This window comes from Sciurus vulgaris, assembly GCF_902686455.1.
Source record: "Sciurus vulgaris genome assembly, chromosome: 13".
Lineage (NCBI taxonomy): Eukaryota > Metazoa > Chordata > Mammalia > Rodentia > Sciuridae > Sciurus > Sciurus vulgaris.
Window position 1 is genome coordinate 71,823,109 of NC_136474.1, and position 19,392 is coordinate 71,842,500.

The following is a 19,392-nucleotide window of genomic DNA, read 5'->3' on the forward strand; positions in this document are numbered from 1 at the left end:
CATACATAGCATGTGGAGAAATGGGAATGCCCTCAACTGTTTAGAGGCTCAAATTTGACTCACACACCAATTCTTTATTAAGCTGAAAGAACATATTTACAGGAGGTAAGTATCAACTGACACTCCTTGGTAGACTTCCTCGGTCCAGCTGCAGGGCCACATTCCAAACCAAAAATCATCCATTTCTAACTCAGGTGTCACCAACAGGTATTCAATACCACCTGCTCCAGTTTTAGAAGTAACTTAAGTCATGGAATAAATTTACCTTGTAGTCTGCTGATTTATGACAGCAATTCAGTTAATTCACCCAAGAAAAAATGGATTTTGAGTGTTTACTTTCATTAAATTTACACTCAGCAAAGAACACTTAAGAGGTGTTACACACAAAACAGATTAATTCAATTAACACTGACAGGTTTATTCTAAAATACAAAAACAAATGCTTGATTTGAAAATTCAACTTTATTTACAAAAGGTCTACTATCAGCAAAGATGCCATTCCACCCCTTCAAAATAACTGATAATTTTCACAAAAACCATTTACATAGTTTTAACCTTTCTACATAAAACTGTATTATGGGATGAGCAAACAACCTCACAAGATGATCCAAGACATGTAAACAAAAAACATCATCTAGCATGAATGCTCTAGTGACAGAATAAAGAATTAAGAATCACACTTTTTAATGTGCTGTTCCACCAAGAAATGGAAACATGATAATATTTTGGGAGGTAAAGGCTTCATAATAAACTATCTTCACAATATCCTATCTTTCATTGGATAGTTTAATTGTGATTGTTTAGGATTGATATTGCAGGCTAATATTTTTGCTGATTTTACAAAATAAGTCAACATCATTGTAAAAAGGGCACAAACGTTTCTATACAGATTTTTCTACCAATGAAAATATGCAGATACTGGTTTGGTCTCATTATTCAGGCCAATTAATAACAAATTCATAAAAAAGAACTTCAAACCACAATCATCAGGTAACTGACTTATAAAATTAGAATTTTCCCTGAAATCAGAGTATTGTCTTTTATAGTATATATATATTTGAATTTTTCATAACAAGACCATATAGACTAAATATTTAACCAAACAGTTCAAAATAAAATTATCCAAATTATTTACCAAAAGTAATAATTACTTTTTAAAAATTCTTTAATCTAGGGGGATAAACACTCTCACATCACAGCTAAGTCACAAGGAACTTCAAAACTTTGGAAAAAAAATTCATCCCTGAGAAGTGAGAGAAAAACATATAAACAAACAAACAACCCAGAAGCAACAGTCTTGTACCCTTTTAACAATCTTTACCACAGCATGAACTATTATTAATAGCCAGCAAGCAAATGTATTTCAATCCTGAAGAGCTACAACCTTTGGTGACCTGATCTTTTTTCTGTAATTAAACTACAAATGCAACATTTTTTTAAAAAATCAAGGTAATAGAAACTCTGGTTTTAATGTCAACTTTACATTTTTGTCAAATGCAACATCAGCCTGCTAAGAAATGAATATTCTAGTAATGACTGAAGTAATAACTTCCACTGGCATCTCTTCTGGGTCTCCATTTCTCCCACTGATGTTCACCCGAATAATAAAAGCAATACGATAGCAACTGAGTTTACGATTATCAACGGCACTGCAAAGGAAAAAAAGAAGTTTGTTACTATAAAGAAAAATCAGGAAAAAAATTGATTAGTAGCAACTACTAACTAACAAGGAAAGAAGGAAATACCTAAGACTATGCCATCATAATCATGTTGTAAATAGTTACAATAGAGGAACATTAGGAAATGTACCATATCATAAAACTTCAAGCATATTTTAATAAAGGCTTGTGGAACTGCTTTTTCTTAGGCAACCTAATAAAGAAGCCAGTAACTTTTAAGAATAAAGCCAGGTTAGAGAGAAAAAAAAAAAAATCCTACTACAAAAGGGATGCAATAGTTATTCATACTCAGGAGCTTTGCTACTTAAATCAAAACACAAAATTAGAACTTCAGAATGCTCTTCAAGTTTTTCTTCTTACCTCGCATCACAGTTCTCACAGATCGAATAAGGTTCATTAGCTGAGATTTAATTCCTGGCTCCTCTCCGAATCCACCAATTCCCTGGTCTGTTCCCCAGCCAACTGTATAACATAAAGATGATTAGCTGTGTTAAAATTTATTATGCAGTTGCCTTGCTCCCTCATTAGCCATCTTTTAAAAGATTAGTTTGAGTCCTTGTTAAAGACATAAAACATAAAGTCATATGGCTTAAAGACAAGTTAAGATGATACCGAGTTAAATATTTTCATTTTTTTTCTTTTGATAGTAGCAATAACCATGTTTCACTTCATTTACACTTTGATTTTTATAAAATAATGGATAGTCCAAATTATTCCATGACATTTACTTCATGAAGATGACTGCAGTGACAACCTGATAGTTTTTTCTCCTTTTTAGAAATATCAAACAAGGTATTTCATGTAAGGATTTAAAACCAAAGCTCCAAACTGAGTAATTATTTGCTCAATTAAGAATTTATAAAATCCAACATAATTATCAGTATAAAAAAACTGTAGCTAAGAATCACTGTTTATATTATCTGAGTAAATTTTAATATATGCCTGGGCACAGCTTGGCTAGGCCTTTGCAGGATGCTCAAGTTTGCAGCAGGACACATCTTTTTTCCCTTTTTCCTTACATTCCTCTTCATTTTGCAATTGTGAAGTGAAGACTCTATCGCACTATACTGTAAATGAGTCTTTTACCTTTTATGTCATTCTATATGTCATATTTCCTATTATAAGCCATTATTTGTTTACCTTTATGTGACAGTTCTTTTTGTTGTTGTTACTCTAGACATTCTTTTAAAGATTTACATGTCCTCATTTCTGCAATCTGTTCTTCTCTTGTCCTCATTTCAAGTTCACTTTTTACTCTCATATGACTACAGGGCTTAATTAATTCCTGACATGCTAACCCTAAATTTGAAGACAGAGAACAAGTCTTTATCTTACACATGACAGAACCAAGTATCAGGAAACGAGATGTCACTTTGCTTAATCAGCTTTTATTTGGTTGAAATAAGGGCTAAATAACAGTTGCTTTTCTTTTTTGTCACTGCAATGTCATGATTTAAAAAAAAAAAAATTTAAAATTCAAGTTCTCAACAGAGCTGATGCCTGCCTCTGCCCACACTTCAAGGCCTAGCTCAGGTTCTGCCTACAGTCCTTCCAGTTTGAGGGTGTCACTCTGCTGAGCTTCCAAAGCGCAGCCTCCATCAGTTATTACTCTCACTGTCTTTATATGTCTCACGAGATTCAGTAGATGCCTTTGTAATCTTGCTGTTTTGACCCTTTCAGTTTTTTCCCTTAAGAATTAAATCTTTCTACCCCCAAATCCTGCTTACTGAATAAGGTCCAAACTCCTTAAATTGACATTCTGTGTCCTAGAATCAATCCCCCATGAATACTGAGGCATGACTGTAGTCCTACGCACAATTACCCATTAACTGTTGTCTATGCTAAAGGCAGCAGTTTTGATCTCGATCTGCCTTCAGTGTCAGGACCTTTCCTAATTCCCTCCCACTTGTCACAATATACCTTCTTTCTCTTTCTCCCCAAATAATCTGATTACAGTGTCATTCTTCTCCTTGTTAGGTGTTTTCAAGTGCTTTCCATTAGAATATAAATTTGAAGGGCAGGAACTACAATTAGTCATTTTTATTCATCTTTCTATTTTTTCCCACCACACAGCAAATACTTAGCAAATGTTTGTGGAATTAAACTGAATTACAGTAGACTGAGTTAATCTAGGATAAGGTGGGAGAAGAGAAGGCAAATTCTGGGATCATAAATAAGGCTTCCAAACAACTCTATTTATTAATTTTTAAGGCACATGAATTATAAAATGAAACATTCAATGGTATCTTTGTAGAAGAAGAAATGCTCCAATTTTAAATGTACACACCTAATCAATCTAAACATAATTTCAGAAATGTTAAAATGTGAAATAATTTGCATTGCAGAATTAAGGACACAAGACATACCTACATCTTGCCTGAGAAAAATCAACCTCCTATCTCTAGATCAATTCTCCTTGCCTGTCCCTGGCAAGTAAATATACTTATGTTGCTTCTCCAATACTTGTTTTTACTGTATTAAAGGTTTTTAGCTGGGTATGGTGGTACATGCCTATAATCCCAGCAGCTTGGGAGGCTGAGAAAGGAGGATCTTGAGCAAGGCCCTAAGCAACTCAGCAAGGCCCTGTGTCAAAACAAAATATAAGAGGGCTGGGGATGTGGCTCAGTGCACCTGGGTTCCATCCCCAGCACCCAATTTAAGTCTAACTTCTTTCAAACAGCTGTCTGTCTTCCAGGTAGCTGAATGAGGCATTCTTCACTATACGGCAGGGTTCTTTTTGTAATCTAAGTTCAAAATTCAACACATTGGCCTTCAAGTACTTAATAGCACATTAAAAAACTATTTCATGTTAGTCTTCCTAGTCATACATGCACATAAATGATTATTACCAGTTGTATCATCTTCCAACTACATAACTGCCACAGGAAAATATCCATGACAAAGGAGAATGGGATAGTTTTGCAACTAGTTAACAGTCTCACTCACATAAACCTAATAATATATAATATAAAAGTTATGCACAATATGAAAGCAGTCAGGTTCTGGTTAAATGTGATGCATATAGACTTTATTCTTAGCTTCTTCTGGAAGTTCTACGAATAAATGACAATAAAGGAATAAGTTAACAGACAGAGTCTCCAGGCAAGAGAAGTCAATCAAAACCAGATAAATAAATCAATGGAAAAAGATGACCGATTTAAGCAGAAAACACTGAAACCTAACCTCTGAAGGGAACACATAATGAAACAACCAACCAAAAATTGATGTGACTCATTTTGAGAGCCCTGGAAAGGTGAGAAAATCTTTAAAATGTCCCTATGGGCAACCAGGATAAAATCAGGTTCACTGAGAGTCTATGTTGGAGCTGTTACATCCTGTTCCCCCATCCCTTTCTCTTGGTCGTCTTGCAGAGACCAAAACAGAAGCTCTAGACCTTGAATAACCCAGGAAGGTGTAATAAAAGAAAGTCTGAAGACTGAAGTGTCAGATTCTGCTTGTCTCTCAGGTAAGTCAGATTGTATAAGACTCACATTCTGCAGGCAGGGAGTTAGAAAATTATTCTGGAAATTGGACAGCTGCCCAGAAAGAAAGGCTTCAGGTACTGACACTTGAGAGACTTCACCTCAGAGAAATAGCCAACTTCTACATTCACATTTTGGTGAGGTTCATCAGTAAAAAGTCCTGACCACACATGGAGCTTCCAACAAGTCTTTTATTGCCATACACTTAAAAGTGAACTGACAACTAAGGGGGAACAATTCTTAATATGGAAAGTCAAATAAAACAAACACACACACACACACAAAAACACACACAAAAAAACCAAAACAAAACAAACAAACAAAAAAAAAAAAACAGAAAAGGAGACCAAGGAAGAAAAAAATGAACATGTAAAAGGAAACATTAAAAAAAGAATATCCTTAGAGAAAAACCACTGTAACTATGAAACAAGAATAAAATTCTTTAAAAAAACATCATTCAGAGATTAAGAAGGAACTCTGGCTTTATTAGCATAATTAGTTCAAAAGAAGGGTGTTGAAAGGTCAAGTAGAATTCTACAAGGCAAAATTAAAGAAAATTAGAGCACTGATCTGTCAAAATAAAGTTCCAGGAGAAGGAAAAAAAAAAAAAAAAAAAAAAGGAAACAACTATTAAAGAAATAGTAATAGAAAATATTCCATAACTGAAGGACACAGACCTTTAGCCAAAAAGGTTTGATCAAAACACAAAACAATGAATGAAAGAAAGACCCTCATGTTGGCAATTATTGAGAAATATCAGATTCCCCAAAGATAAATAGTCTTAAAACAAGTTAGGCTACCAATAAGGAAAAAAGTAAAATGGCATTAGATTTCTTCATAGCAACATTGGAAATGGGAAAATAAATAAATGTCTTCAGAAAAACTTAATCTACAATTTAATCTAGAATTTGACACCTAATCCACAAATCCCCAAATGAAAGATTAAAACTCATTATTTTTAACATGAAGATAGGAATGACTCCCAGAAAAAAAATGTATTTTCTAACACTGAACTTCTCTTCAACAACACAAAACTTTATACCATGAATTACTGTGATATAAGCATCAGCACTGAAGTAATTAAAACAAAAGGCAAGTTCTTAATTGGCCCACTCTGTATTCTTATGCCTTCAGAATGAAAATGAAAAAACAGAATTCTGGGTTGAGAAAGCAAAGCATTTGTCTAGATATTCCACAGACAAATACAAATGTGAAAAGTAAAAGACCAGGTGCCAAGGATTATCTTTTACTGTAACAAATAGTTTTCTCTCCAACTGCTACAGAGGGAGTCTCAGTTGGTTTTTCTTAGGAACCTAGCCAAAGCTTCAGGAAGTTTTTTTTTTTTTTTTTTTTTTTTTTTAAGAGAAAAACTTTATTTTGTGGCTTTTTTGTCACTTCCATATCTAGAGGATCTAACAAATGATAAGACCAGTTAGCATAGTTGCTGTATAAGTTCAGGAATGAACTTAAAAAGTTACTAATTGCAAATATCAAATATCAAACACAGTTGCCCAGACTTCAAAAACTCACACACAAAATGCAATCATTTTCTAGGCTCAGCTAGAAACATTCTGAGAAAAAGTAGCTATAATTTTGAAGGCTAGCACACCCTGAACAAATCTGTTTCCATATATGGAAAAGTCTGCATATGATTTACTTTTTCAATGTCACCAAGTTTGCTTGTGACTCAAATGCTATCATAAAAGCATCTAATATAGTATACATATACACAACACACACAACTTTGCTAATCTATGTTTTTAAAAATTGCCTTCTTCAAAAAGATCAATGCTGAAGTAAATGATCTGGTAAGCTTAGACAAACCTAGATACTCCCAGTTCCATATAGCAGTTTTCATTTAATCCCCGATGAAATTCAACATATGCTATTTAGGAGTAAATACTTAAAGAGAAATTCCCTATACATTTAAACAAACTCACATTATTAAGATCTACCCTCTTCAGAATTCTCCCTACTGTTCTGGCTCACACAACTTTGACATTCTGAACTCTAAATGATTACACTGGTCTAAAGCAGTCAGACCTTGAATCAAATAATAGCTTATGATATTTTAACTGTTTGCTATGCCCCCCTTTTATATGTCAAAACTCTAAACCTCAATGTGACTGTATCTGGATACAGGGTCTTCAAGAAGGGGTAATCTAAGATCAAGTGAGGTCGTAAAGGTGGGATCCTTGTCCAATACAACTGTAGTCTTACAGGAGAAAGAGATCTCTGCCATGTAGGGGCTGACTACTAGCCAGGAGGAAGGTGCTCACCACAACTGGACCATGCTGGCACCCTGATCTTGAACTCTCAGTTTCCAGAACTGTCAGAAAATAAATTTCTGGGTTATGATATTTTGTTATGGCAATCATAGCTAACCAATACGCTGTTTAATATTTCTTTTGAATTATATGTAATCTAGTACTGGTTTCAGTAAATATTTGTCAAATTGATACCAAGCACCACAAAAACTCTAGTAAGAACACTTTTTGCAGGCATTAAAATCCAGGTTTTTTTTTTTCTTGTTCTAAACAGAAATTAACATTATTGTACAGAATTAGAAGAAGCAATGCATTTCTCCCACTATTATCAAAATACTGACTTGTATAAATACATAGCCTTTAAATCTGGAACTGCTAGAATATAATAATATAAAGCTATTGGGTTATTCGGAAAATACCCATTGACAGAACTGTAAAGATAAAAGAATCCTTCTCAATGAACTAAAGGAGGCAGAAAAGAAATTGCATTGGTGGTATGGCCTGTCAAGTTGGGTCAGAGATGGTCTGTGGGAGAGAGGATGCCAAGAAGTAATTTTGAAAGCACAGGCTGAGGAGTGGCCAGTCAAAGAAAAGAGGGTAAGTCACTGCAGACAGAGAAAGCAGTATGAATAAAGGCTCACAGTGAGGAAGAGCCTCATGGGAAGAATGTTGCATGGTAAGTATTGGGGAGGGGAAAAGAGGAAGAAAGAGTGAGGAAGGGACACCTTGCAGAGGGCTAGTAAGTTACACAAGGGAGTCTGAATATTACAATAGAAAACTATGGATACTGAAGAACCCAGAACCGCAAACCACTGAAGAGCACACTCAGATTTTCTAGAAGGTAGAACAAAGACAAGCAAAACTGGAGGCAGGGCAACCTGAATAGGCTGCTACAGAAATCTAGGCAACAAGAGTTAAAAGCTCATATAAATAATATTTAATAAATACCATATTTTAAAATGTATTTAGATATGTTAAAACAAGAGCTTATCCACTACTTAGATAAGCCACTGTACTGTTTTCCCTTAGTTCTAGGACCATATTCAAATCACATGCTCAGAAAAATATTTCTATGCTTTCTCTGTGCAGAAATGCAATGTGGAAGAAATTTTCATCTAGGGGCACAGATTACCTGAAGAAATTTTGGAAAACACACAGTGCTGAACTTCGCTTCTAGAAAATTTGAACAAAGGTTTGGAGTACGGTCTGGACATTATATTTTTTAAATGTACCTCTAACAATTCTGTATATACTTCCAGGTGAAACCACTGATTTGTTGAGACAACAGCTTTGAATATATGACTGAGGCTATTCTATAAAATATGAGATGCTATGGACATCACACAAATTTATGCTTTTCTACATGTGCAATGGGGAGGAATGGAATTAACTAATGCAGGTGTCATATTATCAACCCCATTCAACTTTGAAGTTTATCACCTCCAACTAGCTCATATATCATTTTGTAATAGCTCTTCATATATTCTGGACAGAAGTCCCTTGTTGAAAATGACCATAAGTGTAACAGTTAATTTTGGACACTGAATTCTATTTCATTGATCTGTATGTCTATTCTTATGCCAGTACCACACTGTTTTGATTACTGTAGTTGTAGTAAGCTTTCAACTCAGAAAGAATGATCCCTCCAACTTTGTTCTTCTAAGATTGTTTTGGCCATTTGGGGCCCATTACGTTTCCTCTGGGATCAACTTGTCAGTTTACTCAAAAGAGCTAATTGGGATTTTGATAGACACAGCATTAAATCTGTAGCAACATTAAGTGTTGCCATCTCAACAAGATTTTGTCTTCTGATCCATATATGTTATATATGTTAAAGGTATATCTTTACCTTTAAAAAAAATCTCTAATTTTTTTCTTTTTAAAAATTTTTCTAATTAGTTACACATGACAGCAGAATGCATTTTGATACAACATACATAAATGGAGTATAACTTCTCATTCTTCTGTTTGTACATGATGTAGATTACACAGGTTGTGAATCATATAGGCACATAGGGTAATAACATCCAATTCATTCTACTATTGTTTATACCCATACCCCCTCCCATTCCTTCACTCCTGTGTCTAATCCAAAGTGCCTCTATTCTTCCCTAGTCCCCCCACCTTATTGTGAATTAGCATCCACATATCAGAGAAACCATTTGGCCTTTGGTTCTTTGGGATCGGCTTATTTCATTTAGTATGATATTCTCCAGTTCTATCCATTTACCAGTAAATGCCACAATTTCATTCTTCTTTAAGGCTGAGTAATATTCCACTGTGCACACATACCAGTTTCTTTTATCCATTCATCTGGTGAAGAGCACCTATGTTGGTTCCACAGCTTAGCTACTGTGAATTGAGCTGTTATAAACATTGATGTGTCAGCATCACTGTAATATGCTGATTTTAAGTCCTTTGGGTATAAACTGAGGGGGATAACTGGGTCAACTGGTGGTTCCATTCCAAGTTTTCTGAGGAATCTCCACACTGCTTTCCAGAGTGGTTGTACCAATTTGTAGTTCTACCAGCATTGTATGAGTGTACCTTTTTCCCCACATACTCACCAACATTTATTGTTTGTATTCTTGATAACTGTCATTCTGACTAGAGTGAGATGGAATCTCAGTGTAGTTTTGATCTGCATTTCTCTAATTGCTAGAGATGGTGAACATTTTTTCATATATTTGATCAATTGTATTTCTTCTTTTGTGAAGTGTCTGTTCAGTTCCTTATCCCATCTATTTTTTTTTTTGGTGTTTAGTTTTTGGAGTTCTTTATATATTCTGGGGTGTGTGGTAAAGATTTTCTCCCCTTCTGTAGGCTCTCTCTTCATGTTATTGTTTCTTTGCTGTGAAGAGCTTTTTAGTTTGATTCCATCCCATTTATTGAGTCTTGAAAAAAATCTAATTTTTATTTTCTTAAAAATGCCTTTCAGTTTTCATGAGATTTGTACTTATTTTGTTAAATTTATTCCTAAGTATTTTATTTTTTGATATCATAAATGAAATTTTCCTTAATTTCATGTCCAATTGTTCATATATAGAAAGACAACTGATTTTTACATACTATTCTTCTATCCTACATTATTAAACTTATTAGCCTAATAACTTTCGAGTAGATTCTCCAGAATTTTCCATACATACAAGACTATATCATCTGTAAGCAGAGGCAGTTTTATCTCTTTGACCTCATAATATGAAAATCTTCATTTCTTTTTTCTTGTCTAATTGCCCTGTCTGGAATCTCTAGTACAATGCTAAGTAGAAATGGCAATAGAAGGCATCCTTGTTTTATTCCTGATCAGGGAAAGCATTCAATCTTTCATCAGTATGTATGATGTTAACCAGGGGTTTTTCAGAAAGGCTCTATGTCTAATTGAGGAGGCTCCCACCTATTTCTAGTTTGATAAATACTATCATGAAAGATAATTGGGTTTCGTCAAATGCTTCTTCTGTATCTACTGTATTAATCATATGATTTTGGTTAATTTAATAACATTTTTATTTTAGAAACATAATGTATATATTAATTGGTTTTTCAAAGGTTGAACCAATCCTGCATTCCTGGAAGAAACTCTACTTGGTCATGATGAATAATCCTATATTGCTAGATTTAATATGCCGGCATTTTGTTGAAAACGTTTGCATTTATATTCATAAGAAATATTGCTCTATAGCCTCTTTTCTTTCTGTTTTTCAAATGCAACTATTACTATCCTTGCAGCATGAATTGGGAAATATTTGTTCCTCTCCATTTTTTGGAATAATTTCTGAAAAACTGATATTAAGTCTTCTTTACATGTTGGTAGAATGCAGCACTGAAGACTGAACTTTTTTATGTTAAGCTTTTAAATTATAAGTTCCAACTCCTTATAGGTTATAGATCTACTCAGACTGCCTATTCTTCTTAAGTCAGTTTCAATCTTTCTAGGAATCTGTCCATTTCTTTAAATTGTCTATTTTGTTGGCATACAGCTGTTCATAGCATTCCTTTATAAACCTCTTCATTTCTCTAAGGTTAGTAAAGATGACCCTTCCCTCCTGATTTTAGTAATCTGAATCTTTTCTATTTTTCCCCTTGGTCAGTGTAGCTGAAGGCTTGCCAATTTTGTTTATCCTTTTAAGGAGCCAGCTTTTGTTTTTGTTGATTCTATTATTTTCCCATTCTATATCATTAATTTTCACTGTAATCTTTATTATTCCTTTCTTTTTGCTTATTCAGGGAGGGGGTGAGAGAGGAGGGATTGAGACTCAAATGCCGGAGATTCTCACAGTTCTGAGATTTAATAAATTTTTTTTAAAAAAAGTTTTTGAGCTGATGTGCTTACGAGAAGTCCCCAAAACTTTGAATGTTTAGTTTTTGTGCTAGCTCTTCATTATTGTGACTAAAATATCTGATGAGAACAATTTAGAGGAGAAAGTTTATTTTGGCTCATGGTTTCAGTTCATGGTCAGCTGGTTCCATGGTAGAAACATTATGGCGGAAGGGCACAGTGGAAAAGGTACTCAAATCATTAGAGGAGTGGAGGCATTAGGGACAAGCCCCCAAGGGCATGCCTCCAGTCATCTATTCTTCAGCCATTCCCACCTGCCTATAGTTTCCACCTCCTCCCAGTAGTCCCTTCAAATTATTAGTCCATCAAATGAACCAATGAGGTTAGAGCCCTCATGAACTAGTCACTTCCCCCAAATCAGACCTCTGGACATTGCGGCATTAGGGACCAAGTCTTCAGCTCATGAGCTATTGGGGGACCTTCTAGATCAAAACCATAACAATTTAAAAACAAATTTTGCCAGTATGGCTGTTTCATTAGAAAGGAGGCCCAGGTAGGTCCTCATACCATCATATTAAAAGTGCTCTCCATTGAGAATAGTTTTCACATTTTTATTTTTTTGAACAAGCTGTTTTTACTTTATATAATATATACATCTTTAAACTATGTACAAAGAACTGGATGAACCCGATAAACATTAGCAATAAAGCAAGGCACAAAATACATACAATGAATATATATATGCAAAGCAGACCAAATTAAATTACATTATTCAGGACATTACACGCATAGGATAAAATCCAGGAGGAATTGTAAAAGTTGTGATACTGGTTGGCTTTAGAAGGGTCATCAGAGGGTTTTTCTCCCTCATAATTTTTATTGGTGCATTATATAGTACGTAATGGTGGGATTCAATGTTATATATTCATATATGTATACAATATAACAATATAATTAGACCAATTTTTACAATATAACAATATAATTAGGCCAATTTTTCCACACTTTTAAGTGGCTTAAATACATATAGACATATATTTCATATATATATATAGCCACACACACACACATATGCACATGTGTATATATGTGTCAGTTTTGCCTCTTGTCCCACAAAGCTTAAAATATTTATAATGTGACCCTTTAAGAAAAATTTTGCTTTCTACTAGAAGCTTTGTTTTACCTTTCTCATTTAGATTCACAATGCTCTTGCAATTAGCTTTTGTGTTCAGTCTGATGTAGAAGTCATAAATCACTTATTTCTTCTTGGGTAGACAGTTAACCCAGAATCATTTATCGAAAGGGCCATCCTTTTAATATATGAGACTCCAGCTCTATTTATATCCTTCTCCACTGTATCACCTTTATCACAAAGTGTCACTACAAAAATGACTCTGAATTTGGATTCTCCAGTCTGTTTCATTGTTCTACTTGTCCAAAAACCTTTTAATAAATTCCCTTCTGCTTACTCAGCCAAAAATCAGTTTCTGTTGCCTGCAACCAAGAACTCTAACAGGAATGAGTAATTTCAGAACTTTATCCTTGTATCTCTAAGACGGCCTTCATTCCAATGATTTCAAATTACTAGTCAGTACTGAAAATCCCTAAATGGAAGTTCTTCCTAGACATCCTTTTGCACATCAGACTTGCATATTCAATTGCCTACATGACATCTCAAATCAAAAGTCTTAAAGGTACCTGAACTAGACTAATTCCTATTCATATTTCAGGACTCAGCTTTACAAATTATTTCCTTAGGAAATAACACTGTCCTTTTTTACCCAGTTTACATTCCCACGTGTTTGTACCCAGTTTGCTTTCTTCAAAGCATTTAGCACAGACACAATGAACTATTTCTGTAATTATTTTAAACATCTGTTCCTCCATTAGGCAGTAAGCTGTATGGGACACTGTGCTACGTTCACTTCTATTTTCCTTTCACCTAATTGAGGGCGATTGCCCATTCGTTATAAGGAACAAAGAAAAACTTCCTGCCAGGAACCATCCTCCTTTGACTAACTCTTCCTATCTCTTCTCAGTGAAGAAAGTACCCTACCTTCTGCTTAATGCCATCTATTCCAACTGTGATTTAGGTCCATTCCCCTTCTACCTTTTTAGAATCCTTGAGCTACCAACCCTTCCATTTCTGTGATGTTTTATTTTATTCTCACAACCAGATCTTCTCCATTGGCAATTCTTTTTTTTACCTTTAATTTTGAAGATTTAAAAATATTTATTACTCATTTTGTCATATAGCCTTCATTTTTTCTCTGCTTAGATACTCCGAATATTTCAGTATGTGCTTTGAAAACTAAGGACATTTCTCTATATAATACCATTATCACACTAAAAAATTTACAGTGATTCCTTAATGTCATCTAGTACTTAGGCCATACTCAAATCTCACCAGAGATTCCCAAAATGCCTTTTACAGTCAATATTTTTGAACTAGGATCCAATTAAGGTCTACACACTGCTTAAGAATTTCTCCCTTATAACTCTTTCCTCTTTCTTTCGTTCATCTGCCTCATGGTCACCCCTGCTATTTCCCACTTTCTTCCTAGCACTGACCTGTTGATGAGAGCGGGAGTGTTCTCATTGTCACTGCCAAAAATCTCAAGCCCTTCCTGCCTAAAAGCAAAAGAACCAACACCACAAAATACATCCTACTCAAGCTACCTTTTCTTCTTTTCTTTCAACTTAATGATAACATTGGATAATTTTGCTGCCACTGTTTTATCACTTTCCACTTACTTCTCAACCCATTCTGGATTTTACCCACTGCTGTCACTGCTCTTTTAAAAATCATCAGTGAGAGGATGGATTGTGTAAAGGCAATGAGGGGTGGGAGGGGGCGGGGGAAGGAATGAGACGAACATCATCACCCTATGTACATGTATGATTACACAAATGGTGTGACTCTACTTCTGTACAACCAGAGAAATGAAAGTTGTACCCCATTTGTGTACAATGAATAAAAAAAAAAAAAAAAAAATCAGTGATCCCAATTACCCTAAATCCTTAGGATACTTTTCAGTACTTATCAAACCTCGCTCCTCAGCAACATTCCACCATGGTACTATCACTCCTTCTTCATACCTTCTTTGACTTTGCTGAAACCCCACTGTCAAGGTTTTCCCAGTTCTGTTTTATTCTCTCATTAATTCTTCTGGTCAGCATTTTGACCTCTGTTAAAGATTAAATACTAGAGATTCTAGAATTTTCCTTGATTCTTTTTGTACTCTACTCCTTCCCTGAGTAATTTAAATCTCTTCACATGTCTTCATTTGTCATCTGTGCTTGACAAACTCAAATTTCAGTCTCCCCTCTGGCTCATGTTTTATTTTATGGACTTAAATCCAGTGTTTATGCTACATCTCCATTTGCATATCTCACAGAAACCTCAAACTCAGCCAGTCCAAAACTTATTTCATTATCTCTTTACCTCTTTAACCAGCCCACAACCCCCAATTCTCTTCCAATACTCTCTAACACTGAAGGTACTGTCCTTCATTTAGTAGCTTAAAACAGAAAACCAAGAGGTCTTTGACTGATCCTTTCTCTCTCATTTCTAACGTCCAACAGTTATGTTCTGTTGTTTTAACCTTTAAAGTATCTATTGAGCTGTACTGGTTTCTAAGGGCTGCCCATAACAAAGTGCCACAAACGTAAGCTTAACACAACAGAAATTTTTCTGTTTTGGAGGCCCAAAGTCCAAAATCAAGGTGCCAACAGGACTGCCTTGCTTAAGACTGTTTTCACCTTCCTTGGTGTTTTCACACCAGTTCTACACCTGCTTAAAGCTCTTCTCATTCCTAACTTCTTCCAACCCTTCACCCTCACCTAGTTAATGTTTACTCATCAGATTTCAAGCTAGACACATTTCCTCCAAGAAGCTTTTGCAAATTCATCAATTACTATCAACCTGCATATCTCTTTATTCTGCATGCTTGATATTTTTACCCGCTAAATGAAACTCCACTAGACTGTCAGGGTATCTGCTGTAATTTCAATTCCAACTACATGGGCCTGCACATAATTTGTGCTCACTAAATCTCTTAGTTAAAAGTGACATGAGTCAATCTTGGCCGAGCGTTTGTGTCTCAATGATTTCACACAGACACACTTGGTATACAGTGACACATGATTCACATAACGCAGTATCCTGTGTCAATTTTCCCTTAGACAAGCAAGCAGCAGCCTGCCCAGCCTGGCATGAAGATCGCTTGATTGTGAGGTTCCTGCAGTCGGAACTTGTGTCACCTTTTATTTCTAGATTCTAACACAGTCTTTGGAACATTGTAGGCACCCGCTAAGCTGTAATGAATAACTGCTTGGAACGTGGGTAGCTGGAAGTCCTGATACTTCCAACACCTTCCCTTACCTATTATCCTTAAAGCCCAGGAACACCTACTGCCTTCCATCCTCCCAACTATCAAGACTCCAAAATGAGCCTCACCCACTCCCCCAGCCCCCAACTCTTGATCAAACTCAGACCCCAGCCTTTCGACCATTATAATCGGTCACAGGGAAATGCAACCAAATTACTGGGCTAAACTAATCACAAGCAGGAGCGTCCCGGGCACACCTCAGTCTCCCCTCCCACCCCGTCTCCGGGACCCCGTGGGCGTCTGTTCAACCTTAACCGGTGCTGAGCTCAACCCTGGTGTGAAGGACCCTCCTAAAAAGCCGACCCCTAGCCCCGGGCGGCACCGCCCGGCACGCAGTCGGGCTCGGGTCCGCCGCCCCACAGCGAGCCCGCGGCCACTCACTGTTTTTAAGGAAGCGCTCCTCGTGCAGCACGGCGATGGCGTTGACGCACAGCAGGGCTGCCTGCAGTAGTGAATACAGGGTGAAGGCCATGGTCTCCCGGAGCCTTCACGAGGCCCAACCGACTCTTCTCCCGCCGCCACAGCGGACGTGGCGCCGCCACCACCTCCGCTCTCCTACGGGAGCCGGTGGGGCCCAAAACAAGTTCTCCGAAGAGCTCCGCCCCCGTCTGGCTAAGAACCGCCCCACGTGCACGTCAGCGGGGCAGGACCGCCGAAGTGTCCAGACGGATGCTGTCCAATGCAGTAGCCGGTCGCTTGGGGCTACTGAGCGCTCGAAATGTGGCTGGTCCATGTTGAGAGGGACTGCAAGTGTAAGTTTTCAAAGACTTAGAGCGAAAACAAATATGGAGACTATCTCATGATTTTAAAACGTTGATTACATATTGAAATAACATTTAAAATATGTAGAGGTAAATAAAATATTTTACTGTTATTTTTACCCTTAATATTTAATTTTTTATTGCCTCTGTGAAGACATATAAATGACATAAGAAGATTGCATTATGTTTCTATTGAACAGTGTGCTCCATATGCTCCCAAGAGCTATAAGAGATGTTCATATTCCCATTTTACCAAAGGGAATGGGGGCTTTGACAACATTTTTAAAAATTTAAAATAAGGTTTGAGAACGTAGCTCAGTAGTGCAGCACTTGCCTATTATGTGCAAGGCCCTGAGTTGATTCCTAGCATGGCAATAAACAAACAAAAACATTGTTCAGTGAGAGACATTTTTTCCTCAACCAAACTCTAGCTAGAGTCCTCTAAGTCTTCTTCTGGACTAGGTTTCCATCTTGGCCTAGAACGATAAGTCTCAACACAAATTATTTCATCCACCCACTTAGTGTTGTAGCAAATGAACAGTTTCTAACATTTCAAGGCCACAGTTGCCGGATAACTCTATCCCTCCTTAAAGTGCTTGCCTGACAAAGCTCCAGGTTGCCAAGAAAAAGTTTTGTTACAGCCAACACCTAAGGATAGGCTGCTGACCACCCTTTCTTACAACACTTACAGTTGTGAATCCTTCTGTCTCTTTAAGATGTAGTACCTCCCTAAACTCCGAACTCTTCAAGAACCTGAAAAACATCCCTTTAAAATGTAACCATCAGGAAGGATAGGACTTCTGTCTCCCAGTCTATCTGAGAGGATATCCTAATTTCAGTAAGTGTCAGCTTGCAAACAGAGCTGGCCTCATTGCATTTACACTGACTAGCCCCATGTAGTTTTTCATTTGCCTGACTACTGAGTCCCACTTGTCCCCCTTCTTCATTATCTCCTAAAAACTCCCAACAACCAGTCACAGTGGGGCATGCCTGTAATCCCAGGGGCTTGGGAGCCTGAGACAGGAGGATTGTGAGTTCAAAGCCAGCCTCAGCAACTTAGAGAGGTCCTAAGTTTCTCAGTGAGAACCTGTATCTAAATAAAATATTTTTTAAAAGAACTGGGGATGTGGCTTAGTAGTTAAGCACCCCTGGGTTCAATTTCTGGTACTAAAACAACAACAACAAATCACCTCTGTACAAATTCAAGTTGAGTTCAATTCACACTGGGCCCTCCAATAGTATTTTTCTGATTAAAATATGACTTTATCATTCTAACATCTGACTTTGTCTTTGACAGCATCAGTAAGAGACTGAGTTACATTATTTTAAACTCTGTAGATTGTTTGAGAGTAAATATGCAAAGTAAACACTTCCTGAAGATGATTCCCAAGGTTCCTTAAGAGAGAAGAGGAGGAAAGTACCACATTCAATTCCAGAAAGGACTTTGGAAGCCTGTGTGTTGGTAGTGCTGGAAGAGAAACTGAATGAAAAAGGAATAATTAAACTCCCAAGAAGAGATTAGGTTTAAAAAGGCCAACTAGTTAGTGCCTATAAGGTAGAAGAGATGTATTGTTTCCCACAGATGTAAATAAACATTTGCTCCAAAATCTGGTCCTACTGCAAGTCAGGTAGAGAGAGACACATGAAGATAAAATAAAGGGAATAAAAGAAATAGGATACCAACAAATCCTCCAGTTCTTCAAGGCCCATATAATGCTAGACACTGCTGATGGAGAGGTTCTTAGTCTGTTGAGCCTGCTATAAAGAAATACCAGAGATTGGGTTCAATAGGAATGAATTTCTCCCAGTTCTGGAGGCTGGAAATCTGAGATCAGCTTCTGGTTGCTGGCTTTTGTCCCCACTGGTGGGGAGAGAGGAAGTAAGCTCTTTTGGGATTCTGTGAACACTGGCTCCACCATCACAACCTCATCTTATCCTAATTATCTCCTAAAAACTGAAGGCTATAATACCCTAACATTTGGGGGTAAGGTTTTCATTGTATATGAATTATAGTTTTTACTTGGTGAAGAGCATTAAAGGGGGAGGCTATGGCTTGTCCCTGACAAAACATGTTGAGGCTTGGTTCCCAGTGTAACAGTGTTAAGAAGTGGTAGCATATTTATAAGGTAATTAGGGGGCTTCATCCTCATTAAGGTGTTAATGCAATTTCTGTGAGAATGGAGTAGTTAATCACAAGATCAGGATGCTATAAAGTGAGTTCACTTTTCCTTGATTCTTTCTTAACCTCTCCTCTACATGTGACAGATTGTTCTTTTACACCAAGAGGCTGTCATCAGAAGCTAAACAGATGTGTCATCATGCTCTTGCACTTCCAGAACCATGAGCTTCAAAATCTCTTCTTTACAAATTACTCAATCTGGGGTATTTTGTTATAGCAACAGAAAATAGGTGACAGCTGGAGATTATGGTGTGGATAAAGTGGAGGTAGGATTACAGTCTTCCATAAATACCCCTTCTGCTGACACTGGGTTACAAGTCACATGATCTGATTCTTTTATTGTCAAAAGAATCAAGT

At 36.6% G+C, this 19,392-nt stretch overlaps 1 protein-coding gene across 1 annotated transcript; it reads right to left on the reverse strand.

The window, feature by feature from the left end:
• Window positions 1-547: 547 nt before the first annotated feature.
• On the reverse strand, window positions 548-16,671 carry IER3IP1 (immediate early response 3 interacting protein 1). The gene is made up of 3 exons (XM_079108803.1): window positions 16,477-16,671; window positions 2,040-2,141; window positions 548-1,649 (listed from the first exon to the last, which is right to left on the reverse strand). Exons 1-3 carry the CDS (start codon window positions 16,565-16,567, stop codon window positions 1,594-1,596), a joined length of 249 nt encoding a protein of 82 aa, XP_078964929.1. The 5' UTR covers window positions 16,568-16,671; the 3' UTR covers window positions 548-1,593.
• Between the last annotated feature and the right edge of the window lie 2,721 nt (window positions 16,672-19,392).

What these genes read in the sequence shown, in the direction of transcription:
- IER3IP1 (XM_079108803.1), bottom strand. Translation starts at nt 16,567, where the DNA reads ATGGCCTTCACCCTGTATTCACTACTGCAGGCAGCCCTGCTGTGCGTC. An exon ending in GGAGCGCTTCCTTAAAAACA is followed by an intron (nt 2,142 to 16,476) that starts GTGAGTGGCCGC and finishes TATGTTATACAG; the next exon opens with TTGGCTGGGGAACAGACCAG. An exon ending in TGTGAGAACTGTGATGCGAG is followed by an intron (nt 1,650 to 2,039) that starts GTAAGAAGAAAA and finishes TTTCCTTTGCAG; the next exon opens with TGCCGTTGATAATCGTAAAC.